Source organism: Camelus dromedarius, chromosome 31 (genome assembly GCF_036321535.1).
Source record: "Camelus dromedarius isolate mCamDro1 chromosome 31, mCamDro1.pat, whole genome shotgun sequence".
Lineage (NCBI taxonomy): Eukaryota > Metazoa > Chordata > Mammalia > Artiodactyla > Camelidae > Camelus > Camelus dromedarius.
In genome coordinates this window covers 24,448,333-24,468,176 of record NC_087466.1, presented here as the reverse complement: position 1 = coordinate 24,468,176, position 19,844 = coordinate 24,448,333, and the positions used below count along the sequence as shown (strand labels likewise).

Below are 19,844 nucleotides of genomic sequence, written 5' to 3'. Positions count from 1 at the left end.
CGCCGGCGCCGTCATCGCGGCGCGCGGGGCGGGAGAGGCGCGCGGCCGGCCGGCCGGCATGGCGCTCTTCCACGTCGCGCGGTACGCCGGCCCTGAGGCGGCCGGGGCGGAGGCCGACGCGGACGGCCGGGCTCGCGCGCTGCTGCAGCGGCTGCAGTGCCGGGCTCGAGAGCGGGAGCTGCAGATGCAGCCGCTGCAGCAGGAGCCCGCGGGGTCCGCGGAGCCCGCACAGGCGGCGGGGAAGCGGCGGCGGCGGCCGCGCAGAACGCGGAGGCGCGAGGGCGGTGGGGCGCCGGCGAGCCCGGGCGAGCCGAGCGGCAAGCGGCGGAGAGCGGACGGCGAGGACGCGGGCGCAGGTGGGGCGGCGCGGAGCCGGGCGGGCGCGCGGCCCTGGGGCTCGTGTCCACGTGCGGCTGACGCGCGGCCCCGGCCCCGCTTCTGCCTCGCAGAGAGCAGCGAGGAGGCGCCGGAGGAGAGCAGCGTGGCCGCGGACGCAGCACGGCCGCCGGAGGGCCCAGGCGGCCCGCTCCCCGAAGAGGCCCCTGGGCCCCCAGCCCAGGCCCTGGTGCTCGGGGACTTCGGGAGGAGCAGGGCGCCAAAGGTGAGCGGCCCGGGGTGGGTGGAAGGCTGCAGGGCCAGGGTGGCTGTCCTTACTGCCGCTCCTATTACTGCGGTAGCTTGGAGGGCGGTGGTGTGTGTCCAGTGAGTACCTTAGCAGGGTAACGAGGGACATTTCAGCTGCCTTTCCTGCAGTGTCTGCTGGTGGTTTGAATGCTGTGTGAACTTCAATTGTAAGAGTTCTGTGGGTGTTTTTGTTTTTTCTAAATTGGTATATGAAATCGGCTTCCGTGCTGCTGTCACAGAGATCTCTCTAAACAGCTTCGCTTACTCAGGGTGCACATTTAAGGAGCTTCCACTGTGCTCACCAACCTAGCAGGCAAAATGGGAGAGTCTACCAGGTTTCTGGGCCAGTTGCGCAAGTTTATCTTAGCGTAAGAGATTTCAGTAAATACACGAGCTAAAGGGTGTTTGGAGGGTGATGGTCACTAGGAAGCACAAGAGATTTGGCAGACTTGGGAGGTCCACTTTGGGTTGGGATTAGAAGACAGGGATCAGCCTAGTTAAGGTTGGGGGGTGGCAGGGCAGTGTGTGCCAGGCAGAGGGCAGGGCTGGGGCAAAGGCCCTGAGGTAGCAAGGAGCTTTGTGTGTGAGAAAAACGGGGGTTCACATGCCTGGGGCACAGCCAGCAGTAGGAAACAAAGGTGCAGGCAGGAGAGCACTGGGTCACGGAGGGCCTTGCAGGTGGGGCTCAGAGGGTGGATGTTGTAGGGGTGAAGGTAAGTGTTGAGGGACACAGCAGGCCAGTGTCGCGGGCAGTAAAAGAATTTACCACAGAGAAAGGAAGGTTTAAGAAACAAAGGAGAAGTTTAATAGATAGGCTGCTACAGGCAGCAGTGGGCCACGCAGATGGTGCCTGCGTGAGCTCGGGGTGAGCGTGCAGGGTCTTTTATTGGGGAAGGGGCTGTGAACACAAAGGGACAGGGGAGCAGATGTTTGATTGGCCGTAAATGAGGTGAGGGGCTTTGGTGTATGGCAGGTTGGTGGGCTTTATGACTCCGACGTGGCGGAAACGCGGGCTGAGACAAGTCAGCCTGAGCTACGGCAGATCAGCGGTGTTTCCTGTGGGCCACCTTGACAGGTCGTAGTTAGTGATTTCACATAGGTGCCCTTAAAGGGTGGCGTTTTAAAGGGTCATGACAAGTTACATCTTCATTCATGTTAAATGTTAGTTGACGAGTAAACGTGGAAGACTCTTTCCGATCAGATCCTTGTAGGGGTGAAGCCGACCACGGCAAGCCAGCAGATGTGGACACCACACGGGAGCTGGCCTCAAATCCAACGCTGCTGGGTTAGCCCAGCAGGTGGCACTCCCTGGGCTGGGGATTGGGACTAGCGCCTGATTTGCGCAGTAGATGGAGCGCCTCTAGGGGTTCACAGCTGTACGAGGTATTTGTCAGCAGCTCCTCATCCACTGTCAAGGGCTGCGGGGCGGCAGCCTTTACGTGGGACAGGTGTGTCCAAGGAGTAAGCGCATCTAGCCTCACTGCCATGGGAACGGTCAGAAGCACCGGATGAGGCCGCGTCCAGACAGGCTGAAGCGGCTGTTTGTCCTGTGGAAGAATTTGAGATAAACCCGGTCCCTGGGGACAAGGTTTGGATGGGAATTTCCTGAAAATCAGGGTCAGGCTTTGGACTCGCATGATCATGATACTCAGCAGGGCCTCTGCAGTCTGATCTGAAGTCACCGCGTGGTGGGCCAGGTGGTGCCTCTCAGAAGCTATTAGTGAATTTGTCTGGAGGAAGGGCCTGCCACGGGGGAGCCTGGAGACTTAGTGAGCTGCTGCTTTTGGAGTAATTCGTGTTCGTAACAAGGCAGTAGGGAGGAGGGTGGACCAGGACTGCTGGGCTTCTTGCGTAAGTTTTGTTAGGATTCTTTTTTATTTTACTCTTTTTACTGTTTGGTTGGCGCTCTCTACTTTGCCAGAGGACTGGGGGTGCCGCATAGCATGTAAACGATGTTTGACTTGCAGGGCTACTACCAGTCCTTGGGTTATTTGAGGAACAAAACCTGGGCCGTTGTCTGGTTGTAAGGAGCAGGGTAGGCCACAACGGACTGACCATGAGCCAGCAAAGCAGCAGCTACTTCTGGTGCCTTCTCTGTTTTCGTGGGGAAAGCTTCAGTCGGTCCTGTGGCAGAGTCCATAAATGCCGGGAGGTAGTTTAGGTCTTTACGCGGGGGCATGTGGGTGAGCTATATCTGCCAGTCCTGTCCTGGTGGCTGAGGTTCTTCTCTGAACTGGGTGAAGGAGAGGCGGTGGCCTAACGTGTCCCTCGCTATTAACCCGGCGACGAACTGGGCGTGTGTGGGAGGTGTCACGCAGGGTTTGAGAAGTCCCCTTTCCTGCGAACAGAGGCTGTGTTAAGTCCTGTAGGGCCTTTGCCCCCAAGGGGGTGGACTCGTGGAGGTTCTGTGGTGCTTTCCGCACTAAGGCTCTTGGGAGTCACCATTACCCTCAGGGCTATTAAGCCATCTTCCGGAGTGAAAGTGAGTCCCGTGTTTGTTGCCTCCTGCATTTTCCCTCAGTGTTCTGAGGGGTCCCCGGCGTGCGGGTTGGAAGTAAAGCTGCCTGAGTGGGGAGTTTTGCCGCTTCTCTGGCCTGTTTGCTTTGTGATTTTTCTCGGGAAATCTCACGTTACCCTTTGATGTGCTTGACGGAATCACTGCCATGTGTAGGAAGCATAATTTACAGCTTCCAGCAAGTCTGAGATTTCCGAAGCATGTCTGGTGGGTGTGTTTTGTGCTGTGAGAAGACCCCTTTCTCACCAGATGGCGGCATGTGTGTGAACAACACGGAAGGCGCATGATGAGTCAGTGCCAGCGTTTAACCTCACTCCTGCCCCTGGTTGCACAGCTCGGGTGAGAGCTGTGCGTTCAGCCTTCTGAGCAGAAGGGGGGCCTCCGGGAGGAGGCCCTGATTCTGTAGCACTGGCAAGGCTCACAGCAGTGTAACCGTATAGTTGAGCCCCATTTAACATAAGACTCCCAGCACCAGGAAGCCAGGTGTCATCTGGGTCCTCGAGCGGCTTACCTTGTAAGTCTGGTCTAGCAGCACAAGTCAGATCTAGTATCTGAAGGCATGAGTGTTCAGTAGAGGAGTCAGCCTCTGGGTCAGGAAGTGAAGGGGCTGCGCTGAGGGTTTGACACTGTTTAATCATGAGTTCAGGAGTTTTTAAGAGGAGCGTTTGCTATTTGGTGATCCGACTGTCAGAGACCCAGTGAAAAGGCTTTGAATTTAGAATGCCCATTACTTGATGGGGCGGGTAGGCAGTTAATTGTGCCCCAGAGTTAATTTCGAAGCCTCTTCAACTACAGAAGCTAGAGGTCTGAGGCACGGGGCCTTCCTTGGGCCACAGGATCCAGATTTTTAGAGAGAGATGCTCCAGGCCGCCTGGTGGGTCCTGTGGAAGGACTCCCAGGGCAACCCCGCGTTCCATGCACGAACAGGAGAAAGGGTTTTGTAGATTAGGCAGAGCTAAAGCTGGGGCGCTGTGGGGGCCTGTTAGAGGGTTTGCAGTGCCTGGTCCATCTCAGGGCTCCTTTTCTGGTCCCTGTAGAGCTGCACGGAGCAGCTTTGCTATGAGGCCAAACTGGGGAGTCCAGGCCCTACAAAACCCTGCCATTCCCAGGAAATCTCTGGGGTCCCCATATCTAGAGTAGTCTGTTTCTCTGGACTGGCAAACCCGTTGTTCCTGGGGTTACTGTGAGGCCCAGGAACTGTGCCCTGTGAGTGGACGTTTGGGCCTTAGAGGGAGACTTTATCCCCACGTGAGGCCGGTTTTTGTAGTGCCATTATGGTGCTTGAGTCAGAAGACTCTCTATCAAGGCTACACGTTGGCAAGTCTGCTGCATACAGATGTAAGGCCCTGCGGGGGAAAACCGAAGCAGAGAGATCCTTTGCTAGAGCTCGTCTGGATAAATGGGGGCTGTCCCTGACCCCCTGGGATGGGACTGTCCAGGTTGACGGTTGGGACACTTCAGTTTGTAAATCTTGCTTCAAGAGCAAAAGGAAACTGGGAGGCAGGGTGTTCAGGATGCAGAGGAAAGCCTCCTTAAGGTCTCACACAGTACCAGAGGGTTGAGTGGGTCTCTGCCCAGACTGTCAGGGATTTGCCCAGTGGGTGTGTGGACACCACAGCCTCACGGAAGCCGTGAGAGCTCAGCCACCCATACGTCCCATCCGCCTTTTTTACGGGTGGGAGCACGTGTTGCGTGGACAGTGACAAGAACGCAAGAAACAGGTACCGGAGGCTCCTCCAGGCCGCAGGCTTCAAATGCTATTGAGTATACAGAGGGGAAACGGTTATTGAGATTCCTGAGGGGAGAGGGGTTACTGAGATTCCTGAGGGGAGAGGGGTTACTGAGATTCCTGAGGGGAGAGGGGTTACGAGATTCCTGAGGGGAGAGGGGTTCCTGAGATTCCTGAGGGGAGAGGGGTTCCTGAGATTCCTGAGGGGAGAGGGGTTCCTGAGATTCCTGAGGGGAGAGGGGTTACTGCAGGGCTTGGACAGGCAGGTTCGGGCCTCTTCACCCGGCCTCCTTCTCCCGCCCTCTGTGACAGGTCCAGCCATTCCTGCCGGTGTGGCTGGCTGAACCAAGCTGCGTTGGAAAGAATGTCACGGAAGGCCTGGTGCCTATCGAGGACATCCCTGAAGTGCACCCGGACCTGCAGAAGAAGCTGCGGGCACAGGGCATCTCGTCCTACTTTCCAGGTGCCCTGCCTGGGCAGGGGGAGGGGCGGGCGGAGGAGGGGAGGCTCGTTCTAGAGGCAGGCCGCCCCTGTGCTCGGTGTCGGCGTCTCGGGCCTCTCGACGGCCCTGGAGGCTCTGGTGCCTCAAGCAAGAGCCGCCCAGCCTGGAGTCGCAGAGCCGGGAGAGGCCGCTCGCAGCCCAGTATCTGTGCTCGTGAGCCCCGGGCGTCTGCACAGACGTGACTTGCCCCTCACCCTCTCTGTCCAGTCCAGGCAGCGGTGATCCCCGCGCTCCTGGAGAGCGCAGCCGGCGGGTTCCTGGTGAGCAGAGGCGGCTACTGGCCCAGCGACCTCTGTGTTTCCGCCCCGACGGGCAGCGGGAAGACCCTGGCCTTTGTCATCCCTGTGGTACAGGTGAGTGTGAGGGCCCCTCACCGGCCAGGCGGGTCTGGCAGGCACAGAGCTGCTGCTGCTCACACGGCTGTCTCACCCCCACAGGCCCTGCTGCCCCGAGCCGTGTGCCAGGTCCGCGCCCTGGCCGTGCTGCCAACCAAGGAGCTGGCCCAGCAGGTATGTGGGCCCCACGCCTGGCGGTCAGCCCCAGGTTGCTCTCGCTGCAGTGGGGTCCCCAGTCATGCTGGTGACGGCTGCTCTCCTCCAGGTAAGCAAAGTGTTCAACGTCTACACAGACGCCACCTCCCTGCGGGTCGCCCTGGTCACCGGGCAGAAGTCGCTGGCCAAGGAGCAGGAGAGCCTGGTACAGAAGACGTACGTCCTGCTGGGCTGTGGGCTCTCCCGGGAGGTGGCCCACTCTGCAGCCAGTGTGGCCATCTGGCCCTGGGGGTGGGGAGCAGGGCGCAGGGCAGGGGCCCCGCCGAGCCACTCTCTGTTCCACAGAGCAGACGGCTTCCGCTGCCTGGCCGACATCGTGGTGGCCACACCCGGCCGCCTGGTGGACCACATCGACCAAACCCCAGGATTCAGCCTCCAGCACCTCCGCTTCCTGGTAGGTCACCTGCCTGGAGGGAGGCCCGGGCCCCGAGCTGAGGCTGACCTTGGTCTCCTGCCTCTTGCAGGTCATCGACGAGGCTGACCGGATGATCGACAGCATGCACCAGTCCTGGCTGCCACGGGTGGTGGCGGCGGCCTTCCCCAGCGGGGGCACCAGGGGCCCCTCTGCTCTGCTGCAGAGAACGCGGCCCCAGGCTGTGACCGCAGCCAGGTACCTGGCCCTGCGCCACGCTTCACACCCAGGAGAGCAGCCCTGGGCCCAGGTCCCTCCCACTGCCCCCGTCTTTGAGACACCCCCACACACACTGGGTGGGCTGGCTGGGCTGCTTCCCCAGCACCCCCTCTCTTTCAGCATCTGCTGTCCCCAGACGCCACTGCAGAAACTGCTCTTCTCGGCCACCCTGACCCAGAACCCCGAAAAGCTGCAGCAGCTCGGCCTCTTCCAGCCCCGGCTCTTCTCCACGGGGCCGGTGCGCGGGGGCCTCAGAGCCCCTGACGTGGACGTGGATGGGGACTTGGGTGGGAAGTACCTCTTCCCTGCGGGGCTCGCGGTGAGCAGGGCACGTGGGGCTGGGGAGGGGGCACATCTCGGCACCCGGGCCCTGGCCAACCCCACGCCGTCCCCCACAGCATCACTACGTGCCCTGCAGCCTCCGCTCCAAACCGCTGGTCGTCCTGCACCTGATCCTGGAAATGAAGTTCTCAAGGGTCCTCTGTTTCACCAACTCCCGCGAGAACGCCCACAGGTGAGGCCTGGCTGCGCAGGGCGGGGCAGGAGCCGAGGCAGAGGTGGCGCTGGCCTCGCCCACCCGGCTCTGGCTTCTCCCGCCCAGGCTGTTCCTGCTGGTCCAGGCTTTCGGGGGAGTGGCCGTGGCCGAGTTCTCCTCTCGCTACGGGCCTGGTCAGAGGAAGATGATCTTGAAGCAGTTTGAGCAGGGGAAGATTCAGCTGTGAGTGCCCGGACGGCAGGCGGGGGCCCTGCTCGGGGTTCCTGAGGGGCGCTCCCAACTCCACGGCACGGGAGCTAGGGGTGGGGGGCCTTGCTCCTGGCCCCGGGCAGGGCCCCCAGCCGCTCGTGTCCCACCAGCCTCGTCAGCACCGACGCCACGGCCCGCGGCATCGATGTGCAGGGTGTGCAGCTGGTGCTGAACTACGACGCCCCCCAGTACCTGCGGACCTACGTGCACCGGTGAGGCTGGCCTGGGGCGCCTGTGGGGGCTGGTCCTAGGTCTGGGTGGGGGTGGCCTCGAGAGGGCCAGGGGCCACCGTCCTGGAGGTGGCTGTGCCTGGTTTCAGGGTCGGCAGAACCGCCCGCGCTGGGAAGACCGGACAGGCCTTCACGCTGCTCCTCAAAGTGCAGGTCAGTCCACGTGGCGTGGGTCTTAGCAGGAGGCCGGGGGTGGGGCTCTCCTGTGGGCACGGGGGAGGACGGGGACCTCTACCCCTCGAGTGCTCCCCTCCAGGAGAGGCGATTCCTCCGGATGCTGGCTGAAGGTGGGGTTCCGGGGCTGCAGCGGCACGACACCCCCAGCGAGCTCCTGCAGCCGCTGGTTCCGCGGTACGAGGAGGCCTTGTCCCAGCTGGAGAGGGCGGTCAAGGTGAGGGCTGGGCTGCCTCGTGTCACCGCCCGTGGAGGGAGGGGACGGGGAGGGGACGCCCCAGGCCTAGGGTGGGGGGGTGCCAGGGTCAGGACTCCTCATTCTGAGTGAGCTCTGGGCATCTCTCCCTGTGGGGGGGCGGGCAGGGGGGGCGTCGTGCCCACCTCCCCCTCTCCTCCCGCAGGAGGAGCAGAAGCAGAAGGCGGCCTAGGCCAGGGCTGTGGGTGGACCTTGAGGGGTCCGTCCCTTTCTGGTGGGGTCTCCACCTTTCTGGAAACACCTGAGCGCTGGCTGCTGGACTTGGGAGCAAATCACAGGGATTCCTCCTTGGAAAGGGCTCTGTCCCCAAGCTTGCCGCCTCAGCCAGGCCCCTGGACCCGTGCGTTCATCGCCCCACCAGACCCGCCAGGGGACCGTTGAGGACGCACAAGGTCAGCCTCCACTCGGGGCTTTTCTGGAAATGAGGTTTTAGTGAACCGGTTGAAACTGCCTCAGAACTGACTGGATGGCGTCTGTCGTGTGTTTGGCTGAAAGGTGGGGGCTGGCCTCGGGGTAACTCTGGGTTCAGTGCTTCGGGGCATGAGCCCCACTCCCGTGTGTGAGGTGGTGGTGCCAGGCCCCAGCTGGGGACCCGCTGGCCCTGGGCAGCCGACCCGGGAAGGAACTGTTCCTCACGAGGTGTCACAGATCAGGATTGCACTGTGGTCACCGACGCTTTGCTTCACGACTCGTCACCGCGGGAGACAAGCTCGGAGTGAGATGGGCTCCATCACGTGAACAGAAAACGAGCTTCAGGGCGCTGACCGCTGTGGATGAGAAAGCCTCGTTTCCAAAACTCACGTGGTGGCATTAAAACAAACGTAGAATCGGAGTGGACTGAGGTTCTTCGTCTCTGCCTAAAGGTGCATCACCTGCGTCAGCAGAGTGACAATCGACACACCGGCCCTCACGTCCTGTGTGCTGGCTGTCACCCGAGGGGATGCGTGGTGCAGGTGTGCGTCATGTGGGCGAGACCTGGCACGCTGGGTGCGTGCCGGGGTCCAAGGCCTGGGGCCCTGAGGGACAGTGCAGGGCAGGGTTCGACGCTGAGATGTGCGTGTTCAGGATTCCCAGCTCCAGGTACTTACCTGCAAGGGGCACTGCTGAGGGGGCTCTGGGCGCCACCACCCTGCGTGGCACAGCCTGGAACAGCGTGGGAAGAACTGGAAGGGCAGGTGCAGAGAGTGTGAGTGGCTTGACCCCCACGCTGGCACACGGGTGCAGGTGGCCTCAGCTGTGTGTGGGTCCCAGACCCATCCTCAAGTTACTGTAACTGTGGTTCTGGGGTGAAAGGAAAATGTCTTGATGCAACTGTGAGGTACACTTGTGTAAGTATAGGCCATGCCACCCACTTCCACGACAGGTAATGAAACCCGGGAACTTTAACCTCGTCGTTAACAACTTCAGGCTCCTCCAGGGCCCAGTCACTCTGCCTCAGGTAAGCTCGTAACGGGGCAGAGTGTTTCTTAAAAGCTAAGCCAGCCATCATGTTCCCTCGAAGGTGCTGCAGGAGAGTATTTCTCTAATCCTGGGAGAGTGAAAACTTCCCTGATAAGCATGACAGGAAACCCAGATGCCACAAAGGAAAACACGAAGGTCAAAAGACAAAACACAGTCGGGGAAGGTACGTGCGGGATGTGACTTACAGCCTCAGAGGAGCACCACCCCTAACAGCGAAGAGCTTCTCCCAGCCAGTCGGAAAGCAGCTTACAGGGAAACTGGGAGGAACAGGCGGCCTCTACAGGGGCAGGAAGCCCTGCCACCCGCTCGCTCGGCTGGCAAAGCTTCACATAGCAGAGGGCCCCTGCGCGTGGCCGAGAGCAATGTAAGCGGCTGTAACTTCCTGGGAAATAACCCTGTCAGCACCAACTAAGATTTTAAATGTACACATCCCCTGACCCATTCTCCCAATTTAGTTCCCACTAATGGGAATCTAGCCTACAGAAGGCAAGTGCTGGGAACCACGTATAAAAATGCTCATGACTCGCAGCAGCAGAAGTCGGACACAAGGTGAAACCCGTCTGTGGGGAATAATCGAATAAACACGGTATCTGCTCACTGTGGACAATTATGCAGCCGTAAAAATATTGTGGTTTTTTTTTTTTTTTAATCTATCTCCTGACTTGAGTAGACGTTGAAGACCTGTTGCTAAGTGAAGGGGAAAAAAAAGTGGGGTTGGGGGTGGGATAAATAGGACTGAGGAGGCCAGGAGAGAAAGGAATTCTTATTTTTCTGTGTTGTTTGAATTCTTATGAGGATGTATTTTATAATATTTAAAAACTAACTCGAAAATATGCCAATTCCAAGGTACAAAAAAATTTACTTTGGCAAATCAAAGTTTTCCTGACTACCTTGAGATCTGAAGAAGTCAAAGAAATTAGCCAGTAGCAGGGCGGGACGCACAGCTCAGTGGTAGAGCAGGGACTGGGCGTGAATGAGGTCCGGGTTCAATTCCCAGTGCCTCCGTTTAGGGGAAAAAAGCCAGAAACGAGTATGTAACCTCTGGCAGTTGCGATGAAACGAACCTCTGTGCCTTCTCACTGCTGCACCTGGGGGAGGGCTCCCCATTCCAGGTTTACAGCTCTGCTTTGTCCACTTACCAGCATCGCTCTGTGCCTCTGAGATAAGTGTGGTGATTTTGTCCAGGAAAACGGGACCTTTAGCAGGGGCTGGGTTTTCCTTCTTAAAATGCCTCAGCACCGTCACACTGTGCCAACCACATTCCTTCACCAGTCTCTGCCACGTGGTGGGGTCCCCAAAACTTTTAGGGGACCAAGAATCACTTTAAAATGTTTTGTTCTACATAAATGCAAAACAGAAACAGACTCACAGACATAGAATACAAACTTGTGGTTGCCAAGGGGGCACGGGGTGGGAAGGGACAGGCTGGGATTTCAAAATGTAGAATAGATAAACAAGATTATACTGTATAGCACAGGGAAATGTATATAAGATCCTGTGGTAGCTCACAGGGAAAAAAATGCGACAATGAATATATGTATGTTCATGTGTACCTGAAAAATTGTGCTCTACACTGGAATTTGACAACGTTGTAAAATGACTATAACTCAATAAAAAAAGTTTAAAAAAATAAATGTTTTGTTCTAGACAGAATGTGCAGTGCCCCATGGTCCTCAGGGTCACTCCTGAAAAGCAGTCTTTTAATGCTTTCAAAATTTGTAAATATCACCCAACAAATGGGCGATCTTCCCAGCACCTCCCAAGGGCCCCGCATTCCAGTATCAACTTTAAAATATTAAAACTACCGTTTTTTCCTGGAGATCGTCATTCTAAGTGAAGTAAGCCAGAAAGAGAAAGAAAAATAGCAATATGCTATCACTCATGTGGAATCTTAAAAAGAAAAAAAGGGAAAAGGACACTAGGAACTCATCTACAAATCAGAAACAGACTCGCAGACAATCTTACAGTTACTGGGGGAAAGGGGGCGGGAGGGGATAAACTTGGGAGTTTGAGATTTGCGAGTGTTAGCCACGACATATAAAAACAGATAAAGCAAATTTGTTCTGTTGAGCACAGGGACTATACTCAATATCTTGTAATAACCCTCATGGAAACAAAATTTGAACGTGAACATACATATGTATATATATGACTGGGACAGTTGTGCTGTTCGCCAGAAATTGACACATTGTAACTGACTACTCCAATTTAAAAAAAAAAAACACTTTACCACTTTTCATCGTCTGTGATGAAAACCGTTACGACGATGATCATTTACATTTAAGTTTTAACGTGATCATCACTTCAGTTTTGCGCCCACGGGCCCAGGAGTACTCTGTACTACACTGTTCTCAGAAAACCTCTTACCTTCAGAGGAGAAAGTTCTATTACCTCGATGTGAACATTAAGTAGAGACTTTTACAAATAAACTAACCACCTGTTAGTCTGGCAGAGATCACAGAAACGTGTGTGCAGTACCTTTGTCATCTTGTCGGCGTTGGCCATCGCCACTCAACGAACAAAGCCTAGTAAGTTTAAGACCCAGGACCGCAGTTGGGAAGTAAGTTCCGTGTATTGAGGTCCTCCACGCCCTCAGTTCTGCAGACACCGGGGCTGCTCGCACGTGTCACTCTCTGACATCGCCCCACGGAGCAGGGGATGGTTCATCCAGTCCGACAGACCGGAAACTGGTCGGCCAACCTGCCTGGATCTCTGCAAGTAAGCTAAGACGCCAGTGCCAGCGGGCCTTCTGCAAACTAAGTGTAGCTAAACCAGTTTTCTGCGAGGAAGGAATCTTCACTCAGCTTTTGGGCCAAATTATTGTCTTTTAAAATGTGCGATTCTTGGTCTTCAGTGTAAAGGTGTCCCCGGTTCTTGCTTTCTGTCCTGGGCAAGGCCTCTGGGGGTAGGGGTGGGGCGGTGTCCCTCTCGACAGACTCCCGTCAGGGTTGCCCAAGGGGAGACACTGCAACCCTGGACGCCACACCCTGACCAGCGGCACCAGCGGTGTCAGCGCTGTGGACAGAGGCCTCCTGGGCTGGCAGGGCGGGGGGGTCACTGGGAGGAGGATCCCTGGATCCGGGTCGTGAGGGTGAGCGTCATGAGGATGGAGGGTACTGGGGCGGGGGGTTGGGGGGCTCCAGGCTGTGGAGGTCACCAGGGCAGAGGTTGCTGGGTGGGCGAGGGTCACCATGGTGGGTGCCACCAGGGCGAGCGACTCTCCCATGAGGGCTGAGGAGGAGCTGGGGGCATCACACGGGCAACGTCGGGATCCCAAAGAGGGCCGCGCCGCCATCACACCCGACCCCTGCCCCGGCGCAGACCTGCCGCCTGCCCTCACTGCGGCTGCTGCAGCTCCGGCCACAACAGCCTTCGGGATATTGCGTGCACATCCAGGCGCACAGGCACGGGCTGTGCCTTCCTACTCCTACACCTGGAGGGCTTGTGGCCCAGGTTACACAGCTCGACTTTGTTCTTGACAGCGTCACGCCAGCACCACTGGTGGCAGGTGCGCTGTCTTGTCCAGAAAAACGGGAGCTTTGAAGGCTAGTTTGCTTTGGAACGTGGACGATGCAGACCGTGGGCAGAGCAAGGGAGAGCTGCCAACCAGAGCCTGTGGTGGAGGAGGTCCCCTCTTCCCCCAGGGCCCCAGGATCACAGCCTGTCTGGAGAGTGGAGAGGGTGCTGGCAGGGCTACCACGGAACCTGGTTAGAGCCGAGAGAAACCTAAGTGAGACCTGGAAGCTGGTCACGTCGGACGGCCTGTGGGAGAGCCCGCAGGGCGGGTTTCACGTTCACCTGAATTTAGATGCCCCCACACGCCGGGGGTGGGGGCCACGTGGCCTCACCGCAGGGTCACTTCCCCTGAGCGACTCAGCCCTGACTAGGATGCACAGAAATACAGCCTCGTGGCCAGATAAGCCCACCCCTAGGCCTGCCGCCACGTGTACAGCTGACAGCGATGTGACCGCAGGGTCACAGCCACGGATCGGCGCTCTGAAAACGCACAACCTCCCCGCCGAGAACAGTCGCGAAGAAAGAATGCATGACTGAGCGTGGACGCCAGAGGCAGCTGCTTCCTGACCGTCAACCGCCTTGGGAGGGGCGACCTCGGAGGGAAGGAGTCTTGAGCGGGAGGGCGCCGGACCCTGTCACATGGCTGGGCGGGCACCTGAGTCCAGACCCTCAGGGCCACGCCCCCAGCCGGGTCCCGAGCGCAGGCGGTGCGCACAGGGCCCGAGCGCAGCCCAGCCGAGGGCCGCGACGCGGAGCCCCGAGCTGCAGGCCCGGGCCCCTGCGCCCCCGCTTCCGCGCTGGGGAGGAAGACAGCAAAACTAACCACGGATTCCCTGTGCTCTCCCTAACTGTGTCGCGTCCATTCTTTATAAATAGTAGGGGGGTGGCTTGTAAGCAGGAGCTTTTTTTTTCCCAGCAAAAGGAAAAGGACTTTGCTGACAGAGAAGTCAGAGTCACGCGGGGACCGGGCAGCAGCGGTGGCACCTAGGCTAGACGCCCGGGTCTTTCCTCCTCCCCGGCCGGTGGGCGTGGCCTCCGGGCGGGCGTGGTCTCTGCAGCGAGGGCCGCTGATTTCACGGGAAACCCTCCAGTTCCTCCCACTGCGCGGGGAGCAGCAGAGACACCTCTGCCTCCAACACCACTTGTTTCCCTCGTGCTGCGTCCTGTTTTCTCTTCATGCAAATGAAATAAATACAAACCAGCACCTTCTTTCAAGTGAACACTAGTTTTCCATGAAAGACAAAAAAGAGCTTATAAAAAGGTCAATTTATTCACCTTTTGTTTGGCGGAGTATCAGTGCCCTTTAAAACCCTACTGTTCAAGTACAAATGGTCATGTTTACAAAGTATTTACAGGTCCAGTCTTCCTCGTTTATACCTTAGAACGTGACAGCTGTCCGGTTACAACGGCCGACAGAACACCAGGAAGACGGGAAGGGAGCCTCGGCCCCGGGAGGAGTCGGACGTGACGCGCGCACAAGCCAACCTCCCGCCCACGGGTCCTCGAAGACTGGCCTCCGTGGGACAAACATCTCTGAACCACAGAAAACCCAGGTGACCGCCTCCACGGTGGCCAGTTTCAGGCTGACGGTGTCTTGGCTGCAGTCCTTCTGTTTTAGGAGCCGCAGATTCCCCCAGCCGTCACCACGGGACTGGGGAGGGGCCCAGTAGGTAGGGTCCCGCTAGGTAACGTGCGATTCTGCTAACGAGAATAATCTGACAAAGCCCCGACAACCACTTCCTAAACTCACACTTAATTCTTAAATATGGACAGTTTAACTTTTAAAACAAAAGGCCAAGAGAACAGCACACTGGGAGGAGGGCCCTTACTTAAACGACACTATCGAAGGCTACAAGGGCAGTGGTGACGTCTAGATGTTACTGAGGGATACAAGTAAACTATTTTCGGTTCCATTTTTCTGCGTTAGGGAATCACTGGAGAAAACAATTCTTTCACTCACATAATACGATAGAGCAGGAGCCCCACAATGCAAATATTCAGAACCCCCAGCTCTGTTCTCTTAGAAAGCTTTTGAGAGAGGTTCCTAAACTCCTTTCTAGGGCTCTAGGTTAACAGAGGACTTCTTCCCGTGCACCCACGTCTAGGACAGTCTACAAGTGCACTCGCGTCTCCCCATCGTCTGAAGAGAGGCATCAGCACCCACGAAGGCCAAGAGGGAAAGCAGCGGGGTGCCCAGGTGAAAATACGCTGCAGAAAGGGCTCCTTTGTAGTTCTGCACATTTGAGGATTAAAACAAAAAGAGTAGGAACTTGCCTTGGTGCCCAGAGAGCCGTCCCGCACGCCGGGCCTTCCCACGGCGGCACGCGCCCAACCACAATGGGCAAGTTAGGAAGCCCACTGCAGTGCTCTGTTCTGATGTGTTCAATTAACCAGAATGTTAAGTCCTTTCCTCTTCTAACACCTGATTTTTACTTTTATCCAAATTTCTCACCGAGAACTCAGAAATGAGATGCCCAGTTGGCTTCACTAAGACATCAACCACCACACAGACTGACGAGAAACAAAAACCACGGGACAGAACCCTTTCCTTAGCGTCTGTTCAAGTGATGTGATGAGGGAGGAAACAGACTGACTAAAATTAAGAATTTAAATTTAAAGTCTCTCAGTATGCCGGAACCGACCCTTACTACACGCAGACCTAACATAACCTGACCTCCCGGACCGAAATCGTCCAGAGGCATGGAGACAGCGCAGGGGGTGGGCGGAAACTTCCCGGTAAGCAAGCATCACCGGCCAGCGAAGTCCACACAGCAGCTTGTCACCCGGCCGCAGCGACAACAGAAACACAGCCGCAAACCCAGGCTCTCCCCTGTGCCCGCAGCCCCAGACGGCCGGGCGGCTCTCCACTTCCTCCACTCAGAACCGGCGGCAGCCCGCCCACCCACGGGAGGGCCTGGCAGGCAGGAAGCCCGAGTCCGGGTGAGGAGTTATCAGGCCCACTGTCGTGCACGAGCCACCCGCACAAGGAGGCGCCTCACTCCCGCGGGTCACGGAAGCAAAGGGGCGGGACAGGCAGGCCCGCTCTTGCCGAGTGTCCACCTCGCCGCCCGCGGCAGCGCCCCTCGACGGAACAGCGCTCACCCGGCCCGAACCACCCCCAGACGGGAGCCTCATGAAGCAGCTCTGGAGCTGCCTCAGGGCACAAGGTCCACACACAAGTGCATCCGAGATCCGGGAAACACGGTGGGTGCGCGGGGACGGGGAGCCGGCCCAGGTTCTGCCCGCCCGCCCAGCAACAGGTCACTCTGGGGACGCCAGGCCAGCTGCTCTTGGGGATGAAGATTCAAATGCAGGTCATTCCCCTTCGTGGGGCCATGTCACGAAGGTGCTTCAATGCCTATCAGCACTGAGTATCTCCTTTAAAAGTCCAAACAAGCCACATCTTACGCGGGAAGAAGCCACGTTGATTTTCTCTGATCTGAGATGATCTGCCTCCGTCAGTTTCTCCTCTCCGGGGACCATGACGCATTTTCGATTCGGTATAAAGAACCAAGCAGAGGCAGACGCTGTCAAAGACCACATTTTAGCTTCACAAAGTCCATTTTATGACTCACTGCACGTTCCAAATGGCTACTTGCGATGTGCAGAACTGTGCACTAACAGCAATTCTACATGGCTTTCAAGGCCCAGCACTGTTGCTCTGGAGGAGAAAGTAAAACGTAAAACAATCTAGGAAAAGTTGTCACTGTCACTTTCAGTCACATAACCCCGGAAAGGGGACGCTGGCGGAGGACCAGTGCTACAGCTGCCGGACCTCTCGGGTAACGCGGTCCCACGGTTCAGTAAGCAAAATCGAACCCGTCCTGGCTGGCCGGCGGGACACGCAGGGGCCGCCCGGAGCCGCCCCGCCTGCCTTCCCGACTAGGGGCAGGGAGGTTTGGTGGGCGTCTTCAGCCGGACGGCAGGGACTCTCATCTGGAGCTTGGGCTGCTGGCCGGGGCTCTCGGAGCTGGCTGGCACCTGGGCCGGGGTGGGCACCCCGGGGGTCTGCAGCTGGGCCGCCGTGGTCACCACCTGCTGCTGCAGGAGCTTCTGCTGGACCACCTGCGCCGTCGCCGTCACCGCGGGGATCATCTGGACCTGCTGTCCGGCTGCCGACGCCTGGGTGAGGGTCACGGTCTGCGGGGAAGCCTGATCCAAAACAGAAACACGTGGCCTAGAAAACGCAGCTCAAGTGATGTGCCTGACATGACAAATTAAACATTCCTGGGGTTGGGGGACGAGTTTCAGAAACTTCACTGGCATAAATGCCTCTGTGAAATGTAAAAACTGCCGATGTCTCAAAATACGACCTCTGGTTTCCAACCAAACAAAAGTATAAAACTAAACTATTGTTGCTTTTACAACACTAAAAGCAGATGCCTCTGGGAGAAGGCCCAGGCTGGCGTCTGGGGACTGGCTGGGGGCGTGGGGTCAGTTTTTAACACTATATGGTTTCTTGAAATCTATATGCCAGTGTGATTTTGAACAAATTAAATTTTTTTTTTTTTTAAACAGAAGTGCTGGGGATTGAACCCAGGACCTCAGGTATGCTAAGCACACGCTTTATAAATTATGTTAAAGCACTACTTTTACACACAGTCACATTTCGGAGAAGCAAGTAAAATGGTAAGAAGCTGGAAGCCACGCTGCCCCCGGGGCACTTCCACTCCTAGACCCACAGTTGCTGCGAGCACCGTTTCCTCTCTCCGTCTTCCTAGAACGAAGGTGAGGGGCCTCGGCCGAGAGGACGCACCTGAGATGAGCGACTGAAGGCGCCCCTGCAGCTCACGTAACACTGTCTGTGCACATCTGCTTGGCTTTTTTTCTTGCTAGTCTAAGGATATCAAGTGTTTTCCCCAAAGTTACTTTTTTTCTGTATTGTGAAAATCAAAAGTGATTTTCTAATAACTCAGATTTGACTCCCTCTGGCTGGACACCCAGAACTGTCTGTGGGGACTTCCCGAGAGCCATGCAAGCCTGGGTCCTACCTGCTGGGGAGCGGAGGCCGCCTGCTGGATGCCGGCCACGGGCGTTTGCTGCTGCATGACTTGAGGAAGTTTCGCGACCTTTGACAAAACAGAAGAAAAGCCAAATGTGGAATTCAAAATACTTCTCGGTTCTTAACACCAAAAAACCCCAAATAAACCAGGGTCAGGTGACACAAAGGAGCTCCTCTCAAGATGCGCTGCCCAGAGCACAGGAGGGCCGGTCAGTCCACCTTCACGCCGAACAGCAACCGCCTTCCTGACCCGTAATCACACGTAATTGGAAGCTTATCTTTGGCCTCATGTTTCAGATCGTCACCATTTTTCTTTCAAAAACTACTCGAAGTTGACATGAGAGAATTAAATTGAAGAGGGAGTGAGATATTTCAGCAGCTCATCTTCAAGTCCAGTGGCGGGCGTTCCAGGAGGCGCCCCCACCGTGAACTGGCTCAGACCAATACCAAGGCTCGGCCCTCGTTCGCAGGTGTGCCAAAATGTTCAAGTTGTTATTGTATCATTTTTCTACGTTTTTCTTCATCGTGATTGAGATCTTCCCCCTTAGAAAGCAAAACTTCCCACCCTATGGTCACTTTTTGTAAACAAGCATACATCGCTGCCTTGATGTGATAAGAGGCCACTGTGTCCCCTTGGGGCTGCGGGGGCACCAGCTCACAGAAGGTGCTGGAGGCCACGAAACCACCCCCACCCCGGGTCTACTAATTGTTAGAACAGGGATGAAAATAAAGTCTTGCCCAAGATAACTTGGAGAACATGTGAAATTGTATTATGTAAATGACAAGCTCTGAGTAAACTAAGTTCTCATTATGGGAACTGAGGTTAATCAGAAGGCATTTACTAGTTTATTGTAACTTAAAATCCTGTAAACCGGATTCACTGAGGCGAGCAGAACACTTGGCTGAGCCCTGTGTGTTCCTCTGATGGGAAGCAGACACCACCGCAGGCTCAAGGGCCGCACCTGAGATTGGCAGCCACTGAAAACGCTGAGACACCACAGATAAGACTAAGGTGACATCTTCAGTGCATCGATAACTTGCATGAGTACAGAGCTCTGGGCTCCAAACCCTGAGCAACGGCAGGGACCCGGGCCATGAGGAGGGCGCCCCACGTGCTGCGCGGGAGCCTTGCACTGGGGTTCACAGCCCCCCAGGGCGGCAGACAAGAGACCAAGGAGCAGCTAAGGGGAGGGCCATGCGATGCCCCTCGCAGCTGTGATCCTGTCACTCAAAGGTCTGCGAGAAAGTTGCCTGCCTCGGGCCAGGGCCGGGCAGGGCAGGAGACCTGGGCTGACAGATACCAAAGCTGACGTGGTCCCCAGAGTGCCCATGGGAGCCCAGCAGAAGCAAGAACCCACCTTCAACCCAGACCTCAGAGCCTTGCCACAAACAGAACTTCAAGGAAAACCAGCTCACGAGAAAACAACTACGACAAAGCCAAAACCCCCAGAGGTCCTGAAGCAAGAACAGTAGAAAAAAGTAAAATCAGATGCATCATGACTTCAAACAGGAATTACCAGGCACAAAGCAGTGTGCCGCTCTCTGCAGCCTGAAAACGCGGGTAGGAACGAGGAACTGCAGACACAAAGCAGATTTGAGATAAAGACAAACAGAACGTCTAAGAATAAAACATTTATAATCACCAGAATCAAAATTCCATGGACAAGCTTAACAGTAGACTAGACCTAACCAAAGAGAACGCAGGGGCGTGGGCTGGAGGACATTACTCAGGTGCAGCAGAGACACGGCAAGGGAAACGGATAAGCCTGGACACGCGGAAGGCGGCATCTGAAGACGCAGCAGCTGGTCACTTCCTAACAATGAGAGAAGCCAATGCCCAGATTCCAGAAGATCAGCAAACCCGGCTGGAGCGCCCCGGGGCTGACAAGGCACCAGAGACAAAGGGCA

The 19,844-nt window shown here is 56.8% G+C and overlaps 2 protein-coding genes across 17 annotated transcripts in view; one reads left to right on the top strand and one right to left on the bottom strand.

Annotated features, from left to right (window-relative positions):
- The first annotated feature begins 41 nt into the window (after positions 1-41).
- On the top strand, positions 42-11,052 carry DDX51 (DEAD-box helicase 51). 2 transcript variants are annotated; one of them, XM_064481348.1, is made up of 14 exons: positions 42-356; positions 450-601; positions 5,181-5,331; positions 5,578-5,723; positions 5,808-5,879; positions 5,971-6,077; positions 6,207-6,315; positions 6,386-6,871; positions 6,951-7,066; positions 7,154-7,270; positions 7,408-7,509; positions 7,617-7,680; positions 7,784-7,918; positions 8,103-11,052. In XM_064481348.1, exons 1-14 carry the CDS (start codon positions 59-61, stop codon positions 8,127-8,129), a joined length of 2,082 nt encoding a protein of 693 aa, XP_064337418.1. In that variant the 5' UTR covers positions 42-58; the 3' UTR covers positions 8,130-11,052. The 2 variants fall into 2 exon arrangements, with proteins under 2 accessions (XP_064337418.1, XP_064337419.1); XM_064481349.1 differs by having other exon boundaries at positions 42-601; positions 6,386-6,531; positions 6,673-6,871.
- A 3,133-nt stretch (positions 11,053-14,185) lies between these two features.
- The window catches only part of EP400 (E1A binding protein p400), a 98,573-nt gene continuing 92,914 nt past the window's right edge, over positions 14,186-19,844 (bottom strand). For all 15 annotated transcript variants that reach the window (XM_064481333.1, XM_064481338.1, XM_064481337.1 and 12 more), the window contains 2 exons: positions 17,926-18,003; positions 14,186-17,086 (listed from right to left, as the gene is read on the bottom strand). In XM_064481333.1, coding sequence (XP_064337403.1) covers positions 16,817-17,086; positions 17,926-18,003 — 348 coding nt within the window. In that variant the 3' untranslated portion in view covers positions 14,186-16,816. The remainder of the gene's footprint in view (positions 17,087-17,925; positions 18,004-19,844) is intronic.

What these genes read in the sequence shown, in the direction of transcription:
- DDX51 (XM_064481348.1), top strand. Translation starts at nt 59, where the DNA reads ATGGCGCTCTTCCACGTCGCGCGGTACGCCGGCCCTGAGGCGGCCGGG. An exon ending in GAGAGCCTGGTACAGAAGAC is followed by an intron (nt 6,078 to 6,206) that starts GTACGTCCTGCT and finishes TCTGTTCCACAG; the next exon opens with AGCAGACGGCTTCCGCTGCC. An exon ending in AGCTGGAGAGGGCGGTCAAG is followed by an intron (nt 7,919 to 8,102) that starts GTGAGGGCTGGG and finishes CTCCTCCCGCAG; the next exon opens with GAGGAGCAGAAGCAGAAGGC.